Here is an 18,481-nt window from a genome sequence, read left to right as displayed (position 1 = left end):
CTTTGTTTTAATATCCAAAGCCCTTTTACATATCAAATTTTTGTTGCATAATTTTTTAATGAACATGAACACTAATATAGACTGATTCACAAGACATAAAAATTAACATCGACATCCAAATTAAACATAATATGAATGATCAAGATTGTTTTGGTTATATTCTTTCAGGAGAATTGTGAATTGCTGCAACAGTCAGGTTTCACAAAAAAAACAGGACTTTCATGATTATCTTTACAGGCATAAGCTATTCATTCAAGATTTAAGAAAGTGCATTTAAATTCCTCAGTAGGTGTCTGAGGATAATTGGTCCAGGCCTCTGAATTACTATTCAACAAAAACCATAACATTTCTGCACCTTAGGAAAAATATCCAGTGGAAAAGCAAAAATGCTATTCTCATAAAGAATGAAGCAGTATCTTCAAGCGTTATTTAAAAAAATATCTAAACTTTTATTGAATGTATCAAAACAATAAATCTAACACCCACTTCCAATTTCACAAACAAGGTTAATGTTGTCTGAACTCAGACAAAATTCTGAACCAGATGCAATACTCTTAATGCACGGGTTCACTCCAAAGAATTACTTTACTTGATATTAAAGCAAGCCATCCTCTGGACATGATCCAAATAAAATTATTATTTAGGCAACTCTTCTTTTTAGGCAGCTCCAGAGTGAGTCCAGGATGAATTGGCCTCATGCCAGTTCTATGGGCTTGAATCTGACTGATGAGGGCAGTGTGATATCTGGTAGATAGGGGGAGCTTGATGGGACAGGTGGCAGCATCACACAAGAGATAAAGAGTTCCTTCTGCCTTGTTTACTGAGTTTAACAATACCACTGCACCACAGAGAGCAGACTAACATACAGCATCTCTGTGTGGTATCTCAGCTGCACGGCAGCAGATAGGAGAGCTCTTCAGCGGGTCGTCTACAGAGCGCAGAGGATCATTGGGGTACAGCTACCAGCCCTGGAGGACATCTACAACGCACGCTGCCTCAGGAAAGCCACCAGCATCTACAAGGACTCCACACACCCATGCCACCGTCTGTTTGAACTACTTCCATCTGGCAGACGTTACAAGGCCTTCTACGCCCGCACCTCCAGACTAAGAAACAGCTTTATTCCTGGAGCTATAGCTGCTCTGAATCTGACCTGCTGAGTGCCCCCCATGATCTGTCTCTGCCCCCAAGGTCATCTGGCACAATTGACCCGGCATGAACTTATTTGCACTTTACCTTGTTTCTTTTTTTTCCCCCCCTTTTTGTTGTTGTTGTTTTCGCCGTGTTTTATTTATTTTATAGCATCGATATGGAGGTGACATTCTTAATCTCGTTGTACTTGTACAATGACAATAAAGATATATTGATTGATTTATGCAAGCTGTCAAAGAGACTCTAGGCTTTCTATGTCAGCCTGGGTTCTACTACTCCATCTTGAAAGGTCACAAGCCAGCATTTCCGATAGCTTGTGGTCCTTGGGAGAGCATCTTTGAAGCGGTTCCTCTGTCCTCCAGAAACCTGCTGTTGTGATGTTCAGGCTGTTTCAGACAAACAACATGGCCCACCCATTGGAGGCTGGCCAAGAGTAATTACAACCTGGAGCCAGAAGGCTTATATTGGCTTGCTTATCTTGCCAGTGGATTTAGAGGATTTTGCGAAGACAACAATGGCGATACCTCTCCAATGCTTCAGTAACTCATGTTTCTGAGCCATCAAGGGTGGAGATTAGTGCTGCTGGCAGAACAAGAACTTTGCACCAGGTTTAAAACAAATCCATTGTACCTCCAAGAGATGTTGGGAGCAGATCATCAGCCAATGGAAGGAAATACATATTATGAGAGGCATAGATAGGGTAGATAGTCAGAGTCTTTCTCTCCCCAGGGTGGACATGTCAAATACTAGAGGCCATTGCTTTATGCTAAGAGGGGAAAAGTTAAAGGACATTTGTGAAGCAGGTTTTTCATTTGCACAAAGAGAGTGGTATTCTTCATCATGCAACCAGGGATGGTGGCAGATGGTGAAATGACAGTAACATTTAATAGGAAATTTAAAAAATCATAAACTGGCAGGGAATAGAGGGATACAGACCATGTGCAGGCAGATGATATTAGTTTAGATTGGCATCATGGTCAGTACAGACAATATGGACTGAAAGGCCTGTCCCTGTGCTGTTGTGTTCTATGTACAATGAGACAGACAAGGACCACACTTGTTAAGACCTTTCACGATACTTAGCCAGACGACCACCTCCATTTTCTGAAGGATCCTGATCCGAAACATCACCTATCAATGTTCTCCAAGGATGCTGCTTGATCCACTGAGTTACTCCAGCATTTTGTGTCTTCCTTCCATTGTTACCACAATTCTCTTTTTTCTTGATGATGTCATGAGTACAGATCCTCCCGCCATGACTTACACCTTCCAACATGGGCAGTTTATTTGTGTCTGCAGTTCCTCTAACAAATTTTGAAACTTCAGGAAGGATACCATCGGCACGAGAGGCCAGTTGATTCAATTCAATGATACTTTATCGTCACGTGCACCTAGGTACGGTGAAATTCTTTGTTTTGCACAGAATACGCAAAATACAAAAAACGTCACCACATTTCTGGCACGAACAAAATTACAAAAGTACTCAGTCATGTTGGTCCCTTTTTAATCTCGGCGGCCCGTCCACCTCTCCACGAACCCGTCCTCAGCCCATCCACCTCTCTGCAGCCCACCCGCTTGTCTCTCCGAGGCCAGTCCTCGTTCTGGCCACCCGTCTCTCCGCAGCCAGTCCTCGTCCCTGCTGCCTCTCTGCGGCCCATCCTTGATCCGGCCCCTCTCCGCGGCCCATCCCCGGCCCATCCCCAGCCTCTCTGAGGTCTGTCCTGGGCCCTGCTGCCTCTCCATGGCCCATCCTTGATCCGGCCCCTCTCCACAGCCCATCCTTGATCCGGCCCCTCTCCGCGGCCCATCCCCGGCCTCTCTGAGGCCTGTCCTGGGCCCTGCTGCCTCTCCATGGCCCATCCTTGATCCGGCCCCTCTCCACAGTCCATCCTTGATCCGGCCCCTCTCCGCGGCCCATCCCCGGCCTCTCTGTGGCCTGTCCTGGGCCCTGCTGCTTCTCCAGGGCCCATCCCCGGCCTCTCTGTGGCCTGTCCTGGGCCCTGCTGCTTCTCCGCGGCACATCCTTGATCCGGCCCCTCTCCACAGCCCTTCCCCGGCCTCTCTGTGGCCTGTCCTGGTCCCTGCCGCCTCTCCACAGCCTATCCTTGATCTGGCCCCTCTCCGGATCAACTGATCTCTTGTGTTGGATCTCGTCAATGTTTTTTTGAAAGTCCAGATACACCACATCCACTTGCTCTCCCTTATCCATTCTACTTGTTACATCCTCAAAAACTTCCAAAAGATTAGTCAAGCATGATTTCCCCTTCATAAATCCATGCTGACTTTGACCGATCCCATCACTGCTTTCCAAATGCGCTGCTATAACATCTTTAATAATCGACTCCAGCATCTTCCCCATTACCGATGTAAGGCTAACTGGTCTATATTTAAAACTGAAGTGAGAAGGAACTTTTTCACCCAGAGAGTTGTGAATTTGTGTAATTCTCTGCCACAGAGGGCAGTGGAGGCCAAGTCACTGGATCAATTTAAGAGAGAGTTAGATAGAGCTCTAGGGACTAGTGCAATCAGGGGATATGGGGAAAAGGCAGGCACGGGTTACTGATTGTGGATGATCAGCCATGATCACAATGAATGGCAGTGCTGGCTCGAAGGGCCGAATGGCCTCCTCCTGCACCTATTTTCGATGTTTATATTTCCTCGTTTTCTCTCCCCTTCCTTTCTTAAAAAGTGGGGTTACATTAGCTATCCTCCAGTCCACAGGAACTGATCCAAAGTCGAGAGAACATTGAAAAATGATCACCAATGCATCCACGATTTCTAGGGCCACCTCCTTGGGTACTCTGGGATGCAGACCATCAGGCCCTGGGGATTTATCTGCCTTCAATCGCAACAGTTTACCTAACACCAATTTCTGAGTAATGTGAATTCCCCTCAGTTCCTCCCTCCCACTAGATCCACGGTTTCCTAGTATTTCCGGAAGATTGTTTGAGTCTTCCTTAGTGAAGACAGAACAAAGGTACTCATTTAACTGTTCTGCCATTTCCTTGTTTCCCATTATAAATTCACATGTCTCTGACTGTAAGGGACCTACATTCATCTTCACTAATCTTTTCCTTTTTACATACCTAAAGAAACTTTATTCAGTTTTTATATTCGCCACAAGCTTTCTTTCATGCGGGAATATAAAAACTGACTAAACAGTTTATCTTCAGCTAAAACCTTCATGATTTTAGATACAGTGCATTCAGAAAGTATTCAGACCCCTTCACTTTTCCCATTCTTCTCTGCAGATCCTCTCGAGCTCTGTCAGGTTGGATGGAGGGCGTCGATGCACAGCTATTTTTAGGTCCCTCTAGAGATGTTCGATCGGGTTCAAGTCCGGGCTCTGGCTGGGCCACTCAAGGACATTCACAGACTTGTCATGAAGCCACTCCTGTGTTGTCTTGGCTGTGTGATTAGGGTCATTGTCCTGTTGGAGGGTGAACCTCAGCCCGTCTGAGGTCCAGAACGCTCTGAAGCAGGTTTTCATCAAGGATCTCTCTGTACTTTACTCCGTTCATCTTTCCCTCGATCCTGACTCGTCTCCCAGTTCCTGCTGCTGAAATCATCTCCACAACATGATGCTGCCACCACCATGCTTCATCGTAGGTATAGTATTGGCCATGTGATGAGCGGTGCCGCTTGGCATTCAGGCCAGAGTTCAAGCTTGGTTCATCAGACTAGAGAATCTTGTTTCTTATGGTGTGAGAGTCCTTTAGGTGCCATTTGGCAAACTCCAAGTGGGCTGTTATGTGCCTTTTACTGAGGAGTGGCTTCCGTCTGGCCACTCTACCATAAAGGCCAGATTGGTGGAGTGCTGCAGATATAGTTGTCCTACTGGAAGGTTCTACCATCTTCACAGAGGAACTCTGGAGCTCTGTCAGAGAGACCATCGGGTTCTTGGTCACCTCCCTGACCAAGGCCCTTCTCCCCCGATTGCTCAGTTTGGCCGGGCGGCCAGCTCAATGAAGAGTCCTGGTGGTTCCAAAGTTCTTCTATTTAAGAATCACGGAGGCCACTGTGCTCTTCGGGACCTGCAATGCTGCAGGAATTGTTTTATACTCTTCCCCAGATCTGTGTCTCAACACAATCCTGTCTCGGAGGTCTACGGACAATTCCTTCGTCTTCATGGCTTGGTTTTTGCTCTGACATGCACTGTCAACTGTGAGACCTTAATAGACAGGTGTGTGCCTTTTCAAATCATGTCTAATCAATTTAATTTACCACTGGTGGACTCCAATCAAGTTGTAGAAACATCTCAAGGATAATCAATGGAAACAGGATGAACATAAGCTCAATTTTGAGGGTCATAGCAAAGAGTCTGAATACTTATGCAAATGTAATATTTCAGTTATTTATTTATAATTACTTTGCAAAAATTTCTAAACACCTGTTTTCGCTTTTTTATTATGGGGTATAGTGTAGATTGATGATTTTAAAAAAAGAATTGAATCCATTTTGAAATAAGACTGTAACGTAGCAAAATGTGGAAAAAGTGAAGGGGTCTGAATACTTTCTGAATGCACTGTACCTTTGTTAGGTCTCTGTGCCATCTTCTCTGTTCCAAGAAAAGCAGCCCAGTTTTCTCAGTTTATCATTTAGGGTCAAGAGAAAATGAGGCACAAGAAGTAAAAACAGAGTGAAGGGATGTGGATGGGTCACAGATATTGGAAATATTGGAGTCGAGGATGATCAAGGGGTAACAGACAATGGTACAAGTGTGGTGTTTAGTATCTTGACATTTTACCCGTTCTCAAAACCCCCACAATCTTCATAATGCTGGTAAAACGACATGTAAAGCATTACAACTCATTTGCCCAACCTCCTAAAAGTTACCTCCCACCATGCCCCCCCCCCCCCCCCCCCGCAACTTCAGATCATGAGGTAAACTAAAGTTGAATTGCTGAGATCATAACTGTCTAACACTACAGACAGGTGACAGGTATTTCAACTGAACCACCCACAACTTTCCTTCTACACTACAGATGTGGCATTATTAAGAGCAGGCTCGGCTAAGTATTTAAACCACTTGCCTGCAAGTAGGAAGGTGATCAAACAGGTCTCTTTTGGCATGTAGAGCTTTAGACGGGAACCACTGAAAACATACTCAACCACGGCTTCCGAACGCCCTGCTCTCTGCAAGAATGGCAGGAACTGCTTGGCTTTCTGATTATCCTGCAAGATATAAAATAGAACATTACTGTAGAATTTGTGTGGTTTATTGCCTATAAAATGCTCCTTAAGTGTATTGACTTTAGTATTCTGGGAAACATGGAAGACAAAGCACACACAAGATTCCCATAATATAACCGTAGAAATTATTTTATTAATGAGTGCAAGATGAATTTTCACCAGATAACAGAACTTAAGAAACAGAAAGAGAAAAGGGTAATTCAGTCCATCATGCCTGTTCTACTTTCTACATTATGTCTTCTTTTACCACAGTATCATTTTCACATATCATTCCAGTTATTTATACCTTTAAAATTCAAAAATCTTATCGGTCTCTGCCTTGAATGTACCAAGCAACTGAGCCTCGAGTCATCTTGAGAATAGCAAAAATGTATTGCTCTCTGCCCTGGGTGGGGGCCGACATCGGGAGCTCCGGCAGCGGCAGCGTCTTCGCCCGCCCCGAATCGCGGGGCTTGGGTCGGCCCACCGCGGACCTTTCACCGTCCGGCGCGGCGCTTCAATGGCGGGAGCCCCGACGTGGCAAGTTCAACAGCCTGACCGTGGGAGAAGACGGCAGGGGAAGAGAAAAGACATTCTGGCCTTCCATCACAGTGAGGAGGTGACTGGAGGAGACTCACTGTGATGGACGTTTCTTTTGTTTGGTGTTGGTTTATGATTGTATGTGTCATTGCAAATTTTTATTGCTTATTTTTATTGGTCTTATTGTTGAATTGGGGGTAATCTTTCATTTCACTGCACATTTATGTGTATGTGACAAAGAAATTGACTATTGACTATCGACTATTGACCCTTCATGTGGTAGGAACACCAGGCCTGCATATAATAGTCTATGCGTGTACTCACCAGGGTCACGACATTTCCAATCAGACCTAATTATCTGTTCAATAAAAATCAATATACCATCTGCCTTCCCAACTGATTGCTCCCAGTACTTTAAATTCTAAACATCAAGATTTTTTAAATCTTGTACTGCTTTAAAAACTCTGCTTTTCACACTTCGAAAAAGGATCAGCAGATTGATTCCCGCAGTGAAGTTTACTGCTAGAAAAAATACTGAGCATTGAAGTTGGGAAGGATGAGATGTCAAACATACCTGAGAGGGTTAGATAGAATGAATACTGAAATGCTTCCACCCATGGTGGTATCTAGAATTGTTTTCAAATAAGTTTGAAAATTTCACAGGAAGATGGAGAAATTTCTTGAAGGTTGTAAATCCTTAGAATCCTTGGAGGACTTGAGGATGAATCACTAATTATATCCTAAGAACCCACAGTGTCTTGTTAACCTGGATACAAAGTTAGGTTTGTCATAGACGACAGAGAGTAATGGTGAAGGGATGATATTCTGACTGGAAGTCTGTGACCAATGGTGTACTGTAAGGATCCTACTGTAGGCCATTTAGAAGGGTAGGCCATTTAGAACGGAGATGAGGAAGAACTTTTTCAGTCAGAGAGTGGTGAAGGTGTGGAATTCTCTGCCTCAGAAGGCAGTGGAGGCCAGTTCGTTGGATGCTTTCAAGAGAGAGCTGGATAGAGCTCTTAAGGATAGCGGAGTGAGGGGGTATGGGGAGAAGGCAGGAACGGGGTACTGATTGAGAGTGATCAGCCATGATCACATTGAATGGCAGTGCTGGCTCGAAGGGCTGAATGGCCTACTCCTGCACCTATTGTCTATTGTCTATTGATCAGTGCAAGATCTCTGTTCTTTTCTGATTTCGTTGAAAATGTCAGTGGTCTGTTTAACAAATTCAGACAAAATGAAAATTGGTGGAGTTGTTAATAGTGAGGATAGTGTCAAATGATATTATAGAATACAAATCAATTTGGAAATGGTGTGTGGACTTTCATATTTTTAAGGTTTTGCATTTTGTGCCATTGTGTACGAAGAAAGCACACAGTAAATGAGGGGACCTTTAGTAGCACTGATGTAAAAAGGGATCTTGTGCGTAAGTCCATAGCTCCCAGAAAGGGCGAGCACATGGGGAGGGTGATAAAGAAGGCATATGGCATGCCCGTCTTCATTAATTGGGACACAGAGTATAAATGTAGGGAAGCCATGTTGCAGCTGTACAAAACTTTTATTTTAGGCCACATTTGTTGCTCAGGTTGCCACACTATAGAAATGATATGCAAGCTTTGAAGAGAGAGCAAAAGAGACTCATCAGAATGTTGCCTGGATTTTACATATTAGCCATAAGGCGAGGTTGGACAAACATGGATTGTTTTCTCTGAAGCGTCAGTCTGTGATAGTTTGGAATAAGTTGCATGGGAGGTGGTAAAAGCAGATACCACAGCAACATTCGAGAGGCATTTAGACAAGACATATGAAAAAGTAAGGACTACATGAAGACAGATTACGTGCAGACATGGGATATATCAGTTTGGCATCATGGTCAGCCAAGGGCCAGTTCCTGTCTCTATACTGTTCTATGCAAGTGCAAGATTGAGTATAAAAGGGAATCTACAGAGATGGAGTGTAAAGCAGAAGCAAAGGTCACATTAGCCATGCCCTAAATGAATGATAGGACAGGTTTATAAGGCCAGTGATACAATCCCTGCTCCTATTTTTTTTGTTTTTACATTCTCAGGTTTTTTTTCAGCCAGCAGGGGAATGACAAGTCTAATAGCTTACCATGCGCTGTAAATTTCTGTGAACGATATGCGCAAATAAATCACAAATTAATTGAATTCAGAATGTTGTTGCATTTCAGACAATTCAGTTCCATTTCAATAGTTTCAGGTAAATTAAGTGCTGCTGCCTTTCAGAGCCAATAAGACAACATCTCAGGAAAGTGCATTTTGCCACAGTGGTTTGTCATTGATGCTTAAACACATTGAAACACACAGAAACTGCTGGGAAAGTAGATGTGTGCGGCACAAAAGACAAACAACTTGGATCCACATGCTTTGAACTACATAAGGAAGCTGACATCATAATGATTTACCATTACTGGGTAGCTTATTTGTGAGAGTAAAGGGAGAAACTATTGTTGAAAGCTGGCATGTAACACAGGACCAAATAATCATACAGAGCCTCCGGCTACAATATTAAATGCTGCAATCTCCCTGGGGAGTCAGAGGCAGTCGTGCATTTCTCGAGCCAACTGTACTTGCTGGATGTAAAGCAGGGAGCAACAAAAAACGGGAACGATCTCTTCAGAGCTCATTATCTACAGCTGCAAGTGGAGCGTTTATTAATGAACTGGGAAAAGTCAATATGTTCCTCACAAAAACATTGGTGGAATTCTGATACAGTGCCCTCCATAATGTTTGGGTTAAAGACCCATCATTTATTTATTTGCCTCTGTACTCTAAATTTGAGATTTGTAATAGAAAAAAATCACTTGTGGTTACAGTGCACATTGTCAGATTTTATTAAAGGGTATTTTTATACCTTTTGGTTTCACCAGGTGGAAATTACAGCTGTGTTTATACATGGTCCCCCCATTTCAGGGCACATGGCTTCACAGGTGATTTTAATTGCTCAGGTGTGTTTAATTGCCTCCTTAATGCAGGTATAAGAGAGCTCTCAGCACCTTGTCTTTCCTGCAGTCTTTCCATCACCTTTGGAAACTTTTATTGCTGTTTATCAACATGAGGACCAAAGTTGTGCCAATGAAGGTCAAAGAAGCCATTATGAGAAACAAGAATAAAACTGTTAGAGACATCAGCCAAACCTTAGGCTTAGCAAAATCAACTGTTTGAAACATCATTAAGAAGAAAAAGAGCATCGGTGAGCTTACTAATCGCAAAGGGACTGGCGGGCCAAGGAAGACCTCCACAGCTGATGACAGAAGAATTCTCTCTATAATAAAAAAAAATCCCAAACACCTGTCCAACAGATCAGAAACATTCTTCAGGAGTGGATTTGTCAATGACCACTGTCCGCAGAAGACTTCATGAACAGAAATACAGAGGCTACACTGCAAGATGCAAACCTTGCAAACTGGTTAGCCGCAAAAATAGAATGGCCGGGTTACAGTTTGCCAAGAAATACTTCAAAGAGCAACCACATTTGGAAAAAGGTTTTATGGACAGATGAGACGAAGATTAACTTATATCAGAGTGATGGCAAGAGCAAAGTATGAAGGAGAGAAGGAACTGCCCAAGATCTAAAGCATACCACCTCATCTGTGAAACACGGTGGTGGGGGTGTTATGGCCTGGGCATGTATGGCTGCTGAAGGTACTGGCTCACTTATCTTCATTGATGACACAACTGCTGATGGGCGTAGCATAATGAATTCTGAAGTGCATAGACACATCCTATCTGCTCAAGTTCAAATAAATGCCTCAAAACTCAGTGGCCGGCAGTTCATTCTGCAGCAAGACAATGATTCCAAACATACTGCGAAAGCAATAAAGGAGTTTCTCAAAGTTAAAAAATTGTCAATTCTTGTGTGGCCAAGTCAATCACCCAATCTGAACCCAATCTAGCCCCCCAAAAAAGCATAAGCTGAAGATGGGGCTGCAACACAGGCCTGGCAGAGCATCACCAGAGAAGACACCCAGCAACTGGTGATGTCTTCAAACACAGACTTCAAACAGTCATTGCATGCAAAGGGTATGCAACAAAATACTAAACATGACTACTTTCGTTTACATGACATTGCTGTCCAAAACATATGGTGCCCTGAAATGGGGGGGACTATGTATAAACACTGCTGTAATTTCTACATGGTGAAACCAAAATGTATAAAAATGGCCTTTATTAAAATCTGGCAATGTGCACTTTAACCACCTATGATTTTTTCTGTTGCAAATCTCATATTGTGGAGTACAGAGGCAAATAGATAAATGATGGGTCTTTGCCCCAAACATTATGGAGGGCACTGTTGAGTGGTTATCAAGCTGTCAATTGAGAAGAAAAGGAGAAAATGCTCTTAGGATAGAGTCCTTAAGCCTAACAGTATAATCTCTTCCATTTTTTTTGTTGCTTTTTCAACAGCACAGATCAAATTTAGGGCTGAACCTGGGTTATGTTACAGAAGCACTTTTTTTTAAAAGCATTGCAGCAGAGTCATGTATTTGATTGAGGCAATCCCATCTCAGAACAAAAATCCATATTAGGATATTTTCCAAACATATTTCTAAAAGGATTATTTGCCATCTGATGCCAAAATTGTACATCCAAAATTATCAAATAGTGGATTGAAGTTATTGAGTCAAATAGCACAGAAACAGGCCCTGTGGTCCACTGTGTCGACAATGGCTCTGGGTACCCACCTATTCTAATCCCATTTTACATCACTCAACGATTGCTTTCTAAACATGGTGTTTCAAGTGTTCATCTCTGTTTTACTTAAGTGTTGCAAGAATACCTGCCTCCACCACCCACTCAAGGTAGTGCTTGCAACTTTCAACCAACTCCTGGCTGAAACAATTCTTCCTTCCAATCCCCTTGAATCTCCCACAGCTTACCTTAAACTGATATCATCTGGTTATAATTGCTCTCCTAAGAGGAAAGGTTTCTGACTTTCTACCCTAGAAATCCTCTACATAATTCTATATATCTCAATCAAGTCCTTTCTCAGTTCCAATGATACTATGTCCCGTCAAATTATTGGTTTAATTGTATTATAACCTATCTGCTCTTCAAGTCTATGCTCGAGCATATGAAGCCAAGTATCCTTCTTAATCACCTTAGCCATTGCTCTACTCATCATACCAACTGATCAATAATGTTCTGCAGCTGAAAAATACCTCCTTGATGTCGACACAACCACCAAGTTTTGTGTCATTTGGAAACGTAATCGCACCTCCCGACATACACATAATTCATGCATATAACAAACAGCAAGCATTCTGTGGACCACTGGTCAGAGGCTTCCAACCCACAAAAACAACCCTGAACCATCATCCTCTGCCTCCAATTACCAAGTCAATTTGTCAAAAAGCTCAAGGTCTGATGGTCTTTTCCGATTTGACCAAGTCTCCCACATGGGAAGACTGTGTAGATTATACAACCACATTACCCTCATTAGTTACTTCAAAAAAGTCACATTACTCAGACTGGATCTCCCCATAACAAAGCCATACCAAATATCCTTTATTAATCCCTGCCTCTGCAAGTCAAGCAAAGAAAGTACCAGCCTATCCAGCCTCACCTGATAACTCCAGCCCCGGTAAAATCGTCGTGAATCATTTCCACACCCTTTCTAGCTTAATGACATCCTTCTTAAAGCCGGGTGCCCAGAATTGCACATGATACTCTGAGTGAGATCTCACCAACAACTTGTGCGAATGTTGTTGGTGAACATCAATAATCTAATTAAAACTATTAAATGGGCAGAGCGTTTGGCAACCAGATGAATATGTGCACTTGGACAGAAACCAGACAAGTAAAGGAGAGACTCAGCAGAACTCCACTTACATTGCTTTATCAATGAGCCAGCAATAACCCAAATTGCAGCAATGTTTGCAGAACGGATGGCTGCTAACTTGTACAGCTCTAAGTAACAGGCCTCAAGTAATGATATCCAATATGTTTGCTCATCTGCGAATTTATTTGTTTTTTTAACAAATCAGTGAGACTATTTACCTTCAAAATATGTTTAAGAGAAGTCAAAGGAGCAGAATTAGGCCATTTGGATCATTGAGTCTACTCCACCATTCAATCATGGCCGATCTATCTTTTAGACTCAACTCTATTCTATTCTCCTGCCTTGTCCCTTTAACCTTTGACACCCTTACTCATCAAAAACCTGTCAATGTCCGTTTTATGGGTGTCTATGGCAATGAATTCCACAGATTCACCACCATCTGACTAAAGAAGTTCCTCCTCATTTCCTTTCTAAAGGTATGTCCTTTTATTGTGAGGCTGTGCTCTCCGGTCCAAAAGTCTCTCACACTCTATCCAGGTCCCTTATTATTCAGTAAGTTTCAATGGGATGCCCGCTCATCCTTCCAAACTCCAGTGAGTACGGGCCAGAGTCATCAAACGCTCATCATACGTTATCCCAATCACCCCAGGATCATTCTCGTAAACCTCTTCTGGACCCTCTCCAATGCCAGCATATCCCTCCTCAGATATGGGGCCCAAAACTGCTCACAATACTCCTCACAATATGGTCTAACCAGCGCCTTATAAAGCTTCTGCATTATATCCCTGCATTTATATTCTAGTCCTCTCAAAATGAATACAAACATTGCATTTGCTTTCCTTACTACCGATTCTACCTGCAAATTAAACTTTTGGGAATCCTGCACCAGCACTCCCAAGTCCTTTTGCACCTCTAATTTCTGAATCCACTCCCATTTAGAAAATAGTCTACATCTTTATTCCTACCAGCAAAGTGCATGACCGCACACTTGCATTCCATCTACCACTTCTTTGCCTGCGCTCCCAACCTGTCCACATCCTTCTGCAGACACTCTGCCACCTCTACACTACCTGCCCCTCCACCTATCTTCTCCGTGTCATCTGCAAACCTGGCCACAAACCCATCAGTTCCATCATCCAAATCATTAATATGCAGCTTGAAGAGCAGAGGTCCTAACACTGACCCCTGCGGAAAACCACTAGTGACTGGCAGCCAAACAGAAAAACCCTCCTTTATTCCCACTCTTTGTCGTCTGCCTGAGGGATTGACAGTGTAATTGCAGGAAAGAGGTTTCACAAGTCGAGGGCCAAGTGACAGCTTCTCTTCCTAAAGGATGAAAACGAGGAAATTTCCTGCACAGAGAGCAGTGGATCTTTGGAATTCTTTAATCTGGAGGGCTGCAAAAGCTCAATCGTTGATTGCATTCAAAACAGGGATTGAGCTTGCGAGAGTAAAATGATGTTAAAGATCATGGTAGAAGATCAGCCAGGATCTTGTTGATTGGCAGAATAGGCTTGAGGGCCCGAATGGCTTACTCAGCTTCTGTTTCTTATCTCATGTTCAGAGTCATTCATAACGTTTTATAAAGTCTACAAAAAGCAACATCTGTTATCAGATACTTAAGAGAGTACATATTTCAACCTCACCACTGTTCGCCTGGGCTCAACACTTGAAACACATTAATTTGCATATTTATGAGGATTAATTAACAGTTACAATTTGAGTTTTTATTTTTTACTGGATGCTCTTGGGACACACTTATTTAGTGGATTGGAAAAAATAAATACAAATTACAGGAATAGTTCCTAATAATTTAAACTTTTAAATAATGGTTCCCCAATGGCACAAAGCTGACAATCCCTTCAAAATAAATAATGTAGAATGGCAACATTTTTACCTTAAGCTATATTGCCAAGAAAAATGAATTTGAAAACTCTTGTGAACTGAATTTTCGTAATTTAATTCACTTTTGGGACTCTGGGCCCATTTAGATTAGACTCCTGGCTATACAGCAATCCCAAATAGAAATGAACTTCCTTCATCAAGTTCCCAATGGATGCAATTCCTTACTATTAAGCAATCCAGAAAGTCGCATCAACACTCACATACAGCTGAACATGTACAGGTCATGTATGCAGGAAGCCGTTTAGCGTAAGAAGAGCCATTAGTTCACACTGAGCTTAACACTGTACATTACCAACCTGTTCAAAAGCTAGAAAATGGAAAATTGCTCCAAATGCCAATGTTCATGCAGACCTAAATGCCCCATTTAACCCAGTCCCACATCCCTATAAACCTTTGCTCCCCATCTAACTGTCCAATAAAGTCCTAGCCTCCCCAACCTCTCCCTATAGCTCAGGTCCTTTAGTCCTGGAAACATCCTCGTAAATCTTCTCTGCACTCTTTTCAGATTTATGCTATCCTTCCTCTAACAGGGTGCGAAAACTGAACACAATACTCCAAGTACGGCCTCACAACATCTTATACAACGTGTAAGAAAATAACTGCAGATGCTGGTACAAATCGAAGGTATTTATTCACAAAATGCTGGAGTAACTCAGCCGGTCAGGCAGCATCTCAGGAGAGAAGGAATGGGCGACGTTTCGGGTCGAGACCCTTCTTCAGCTGTAACCTAATAATCCAACTGACATCAATTCCCTGACTAATGAAGACCCCTGTGCAAAAAGCCTCCTTCACCACCCTATCTACCTGTGACACTACATTCAGTGAACTATGTACTTATACTCCTAAATCTCTCTGCTCTACAATATTCCCTGGGGTCCCACCGTTCACCGCGTAGATCCTGTCCTATTTTGCCTTCCCAACTTGTCAAGTTAGGAAATGGGGAAATACAAAGAGATCTGGGTGTCCTTGTTCATCGGTCACTTAAAGTTAGCATGCAGGTACAGCAGGCAGTGAAGAAAGCTAACGGCATGTTGGCCTTTATGACAAGAGGAGTTGAGTATAGGAGCAAAGAGGTCCTTCTGCAGTTGTACAGGGCCCTCGTGAGACAGCACCTGGAGTACTGTGTGCAGTTTTGGTCTTCAAATTTGAGGAAGGACATTCTTGCTATTGAGAGAGTGCAGCGTAGGTTCACTAGGTTAATTCCCGGAATGGCGGGACTGTCATGTTGAAAGATTGCAGCGACTAGGCTTGTATACACATGAATTTAGAAGGATGAGAGGGGATCTTATTGAAACATAAAAGATTATTAAGGGATTGGACACGTTAGAGGCAGGAAACTTGTTCCCAATTTTGGGGGAGTCCAGAACCAGGGGCCACAGTTTAAGGATAAGGGGTAGGCCATTTAGAACGGAGATGAGGAAATACTTTTTCAGTCAGAGAGTTGTAAATCTGTGGAATTCTCTGCCTCAGAAGGCAGTGGAGGCCAATTCTCCAGATGCTTTCAAGAGAGAAATATAGAGCTCTTAATGATAGCGGAGTCAGGGGGTATGGGGAGAAGGCAGGAACGGGGTACTGATTGAGAGTGATCAGCCATGATCACATTGAATGGCGGTGCTGGCTCGAAGGGCCGAATGACCTACTCCTGCACCTATTGTTTATTGTCAAAATGCAATACCTCACACATGCCTGCATTAAACTTCATTAATCATTCTTCATCCCACTTGCCCAACTGATCAAGATCCCACTGTATTTCTTGACAACTACCTTCATTGGTCTACGATGCCACCTATATAGGCATAATGCAAACATGGGAGAGTTGAATTTATCCGGTTCTCAGTCATTTGTTGCAATGTATCCCTGGAAGAATCTGGTTTAGTTGCTATTTCATTCTTTTCAGACAACTTACATTCAGATTCTAAACTGCCAACTTTCACGGAGAGAATGCTCGGAACAAAAATATGGGGCAGGTATTTCTTTGGGTATTTTCAATAGAAGGCAACTCACCCTTTTGAAGAAGGATCTCGACCCAAAACTTCACCCATTCTTTCTCTCCAACGATGCTGCCTGTCCTGCTGAGTTACTCCACCTCTCTTTGTCTATCTTCACCCTTTTGACTTCCTTGTTTGGTAAATTGTTCGTAAAATGTCTAAAATACTGAGCAATTTCTTTCTGTCTTGCCTTGCTCCATTAGAAAGCCACATTGATTACATAATCCACAGGTTTATTTTCTCTTAGTTTTGTTTTTTTTTTTTAACATAAAAAACAAAACCAAGCTCTTAACAGAACAAATTGTGTCTCAATAAGGCTCGGTAGTAATCCAATTTGTTTCAAAAAAATAAGCACCACCTCTATGATTAGTTCCACAGATTTACTGCAGACTTATAAATGAATATGAAATAATAAAATCAGAGCTCAATCAGAGTAGTCAGATCTAGATAAATGCAGAACTAATTTGACAAGCCTTTGCAAAATGAGGATTTATACCAAATAGAGTGAACAAGGTGGCACACTTGGATCTGTTGCTCGAAGCCAGAGTCTGCTTTGATCTAAGTCTATTGCATTAGATTACCAACTTTCAAACAATTCTGCTTGTTCCAGCAACATACTGCCTCAGTCTTTCTATTCGCTCAGGAAAATGACACATTGTTGAATTTAGACATACAGTTAAAATAATGTAATGAACCTTCTTTTCCAACTTATCCAAAATACTACTTTCTTAACAAAACTTAAATTAAGCCAAGAACTCCTTTTCCCACTACTGCCACCCCTTATTTGCTGGTCAATGAAAAGATCATTTTGGACAACTTACCCTTTTAGTTTGAAGGAAACTAAAATCAGATTTGAATGTTGATGCCACCATGAAATCCCTACTGTCTTCACCCTATCACAGTCTCCTTCAATTCACTCTACCACCCTCCATTCCCACAAAAATGATCGACCCGAATACACACTGTCCAGTCTTGAGCAGTGCTCCTGCTCGCGAATTACTCGTAGATCTGTGCAGGTACCAGGCAGCTGCATACAGCAACAATGCACACAGCACACACAATGGGAGTTCTGTCTGTTGTTAATTCACTCTCCACATTGCCAATTGTTTAGTTTGCAGCTCAGATATTTGTTGGAACATTCAATTAATCTACTCTTGAACAGGATTTTGAGGTTAGGTTTGTATGCAGCATGTAAACTTCATCATCATCTTGAAAAACTCCAATAACGGTTGCAATCTCAAAATCTTAAGAGGATAGAAATCATTATTTTTTATTTATTCATCCATTTTCCATTATGTCAATAAAGAGAAACAAGTTCATATTCTATTCGCAAACCTGATCAGAATTCACTTAATTTGCAGAAATTAAAGCAATATTTACAGTCTAATCGGTTCATCTGTTCAATTCAGCTCCAAGCTTTGTTTGATATTCTGTTGTGAATACCATAATAATTTGCCAACAGCTACAAAAATATACAGGGAGTTCTCAGCATTGCTTTAGAATTTAATGAAGATTATGTTCTAGTTTACATGGCATGGATTACATCCAACTATTTATTACAGAATAGAAATCTCAGTCATCATTTATTTATGAAGCTATCAAATTAGCCTTTGCTGTATTCATTCTCCACATAGTTACAAATGTTTGTTGCAAAACTGTTTACATATTCATTACTTACTTTAACCAAAATAAATGGGGTCTAACTCACTGTATTCAAAAGTAAAATCTAGTCGCTTTTTAAGTATGAGCACAAAGTTAAAATGTCATTTCAAAGTCACAAAATACATGGTCAGCAAGTTTTTTGTTTTTGCCACTAGCTAGCATTGAGGAATGATGAACAACTGCAATTTAGACATGCAATCGTCTTGGCATTAAGTGCAATGAGTGGTACAACAAAACTGGTGTTATCAATCACAAATTAA

General features: G+C 42.1%; 1 protein-coding gene across 1 annotated transcript in view; it reads right to left on the bottom strand.

Annotated features, from left to right (window-relative positions):
* snd1 (staphylococcal nuclease and tudor domain containing 1) overlaps positions 1-18,481 on the bottom strand; it is a 734,850-nt gene that overhangs the window by 486,544 nt on the left and 229,825 nt on the right. The window contains exon 15 of the mRNA XM_078419593.1: positions 6,186-6,327. Within this exon, the coding sequence (XP_078275719.1) occupies positions 6,186-6,327 (142 nt within the window). The remainder of the gene's footprint in view (positions 1-6,185; positions 6,328-18,481) is intronic.

Source organism: Rhinoraja longicauda, chromosome 23 (genome assembly GCF_053455715.1).
Source record: "Rhinoraja longicauda isolate Sanriku21f chromosome 23, sRhiLon1.1, whole genome shotgun sequence".
In the NCBI taxonomy this organism is placed as follows: Eukaryota; Metazoa; Chordata; class Chondrichthyes; order Rajiformes; family Arhynchobatidae; genus Rhinoraja; species Rhinoraja longicauda.
Note: the sequence above shows the minus strand (reverse complement) of the source record. Positions and strands in the feature narration are given on the sequence as shown.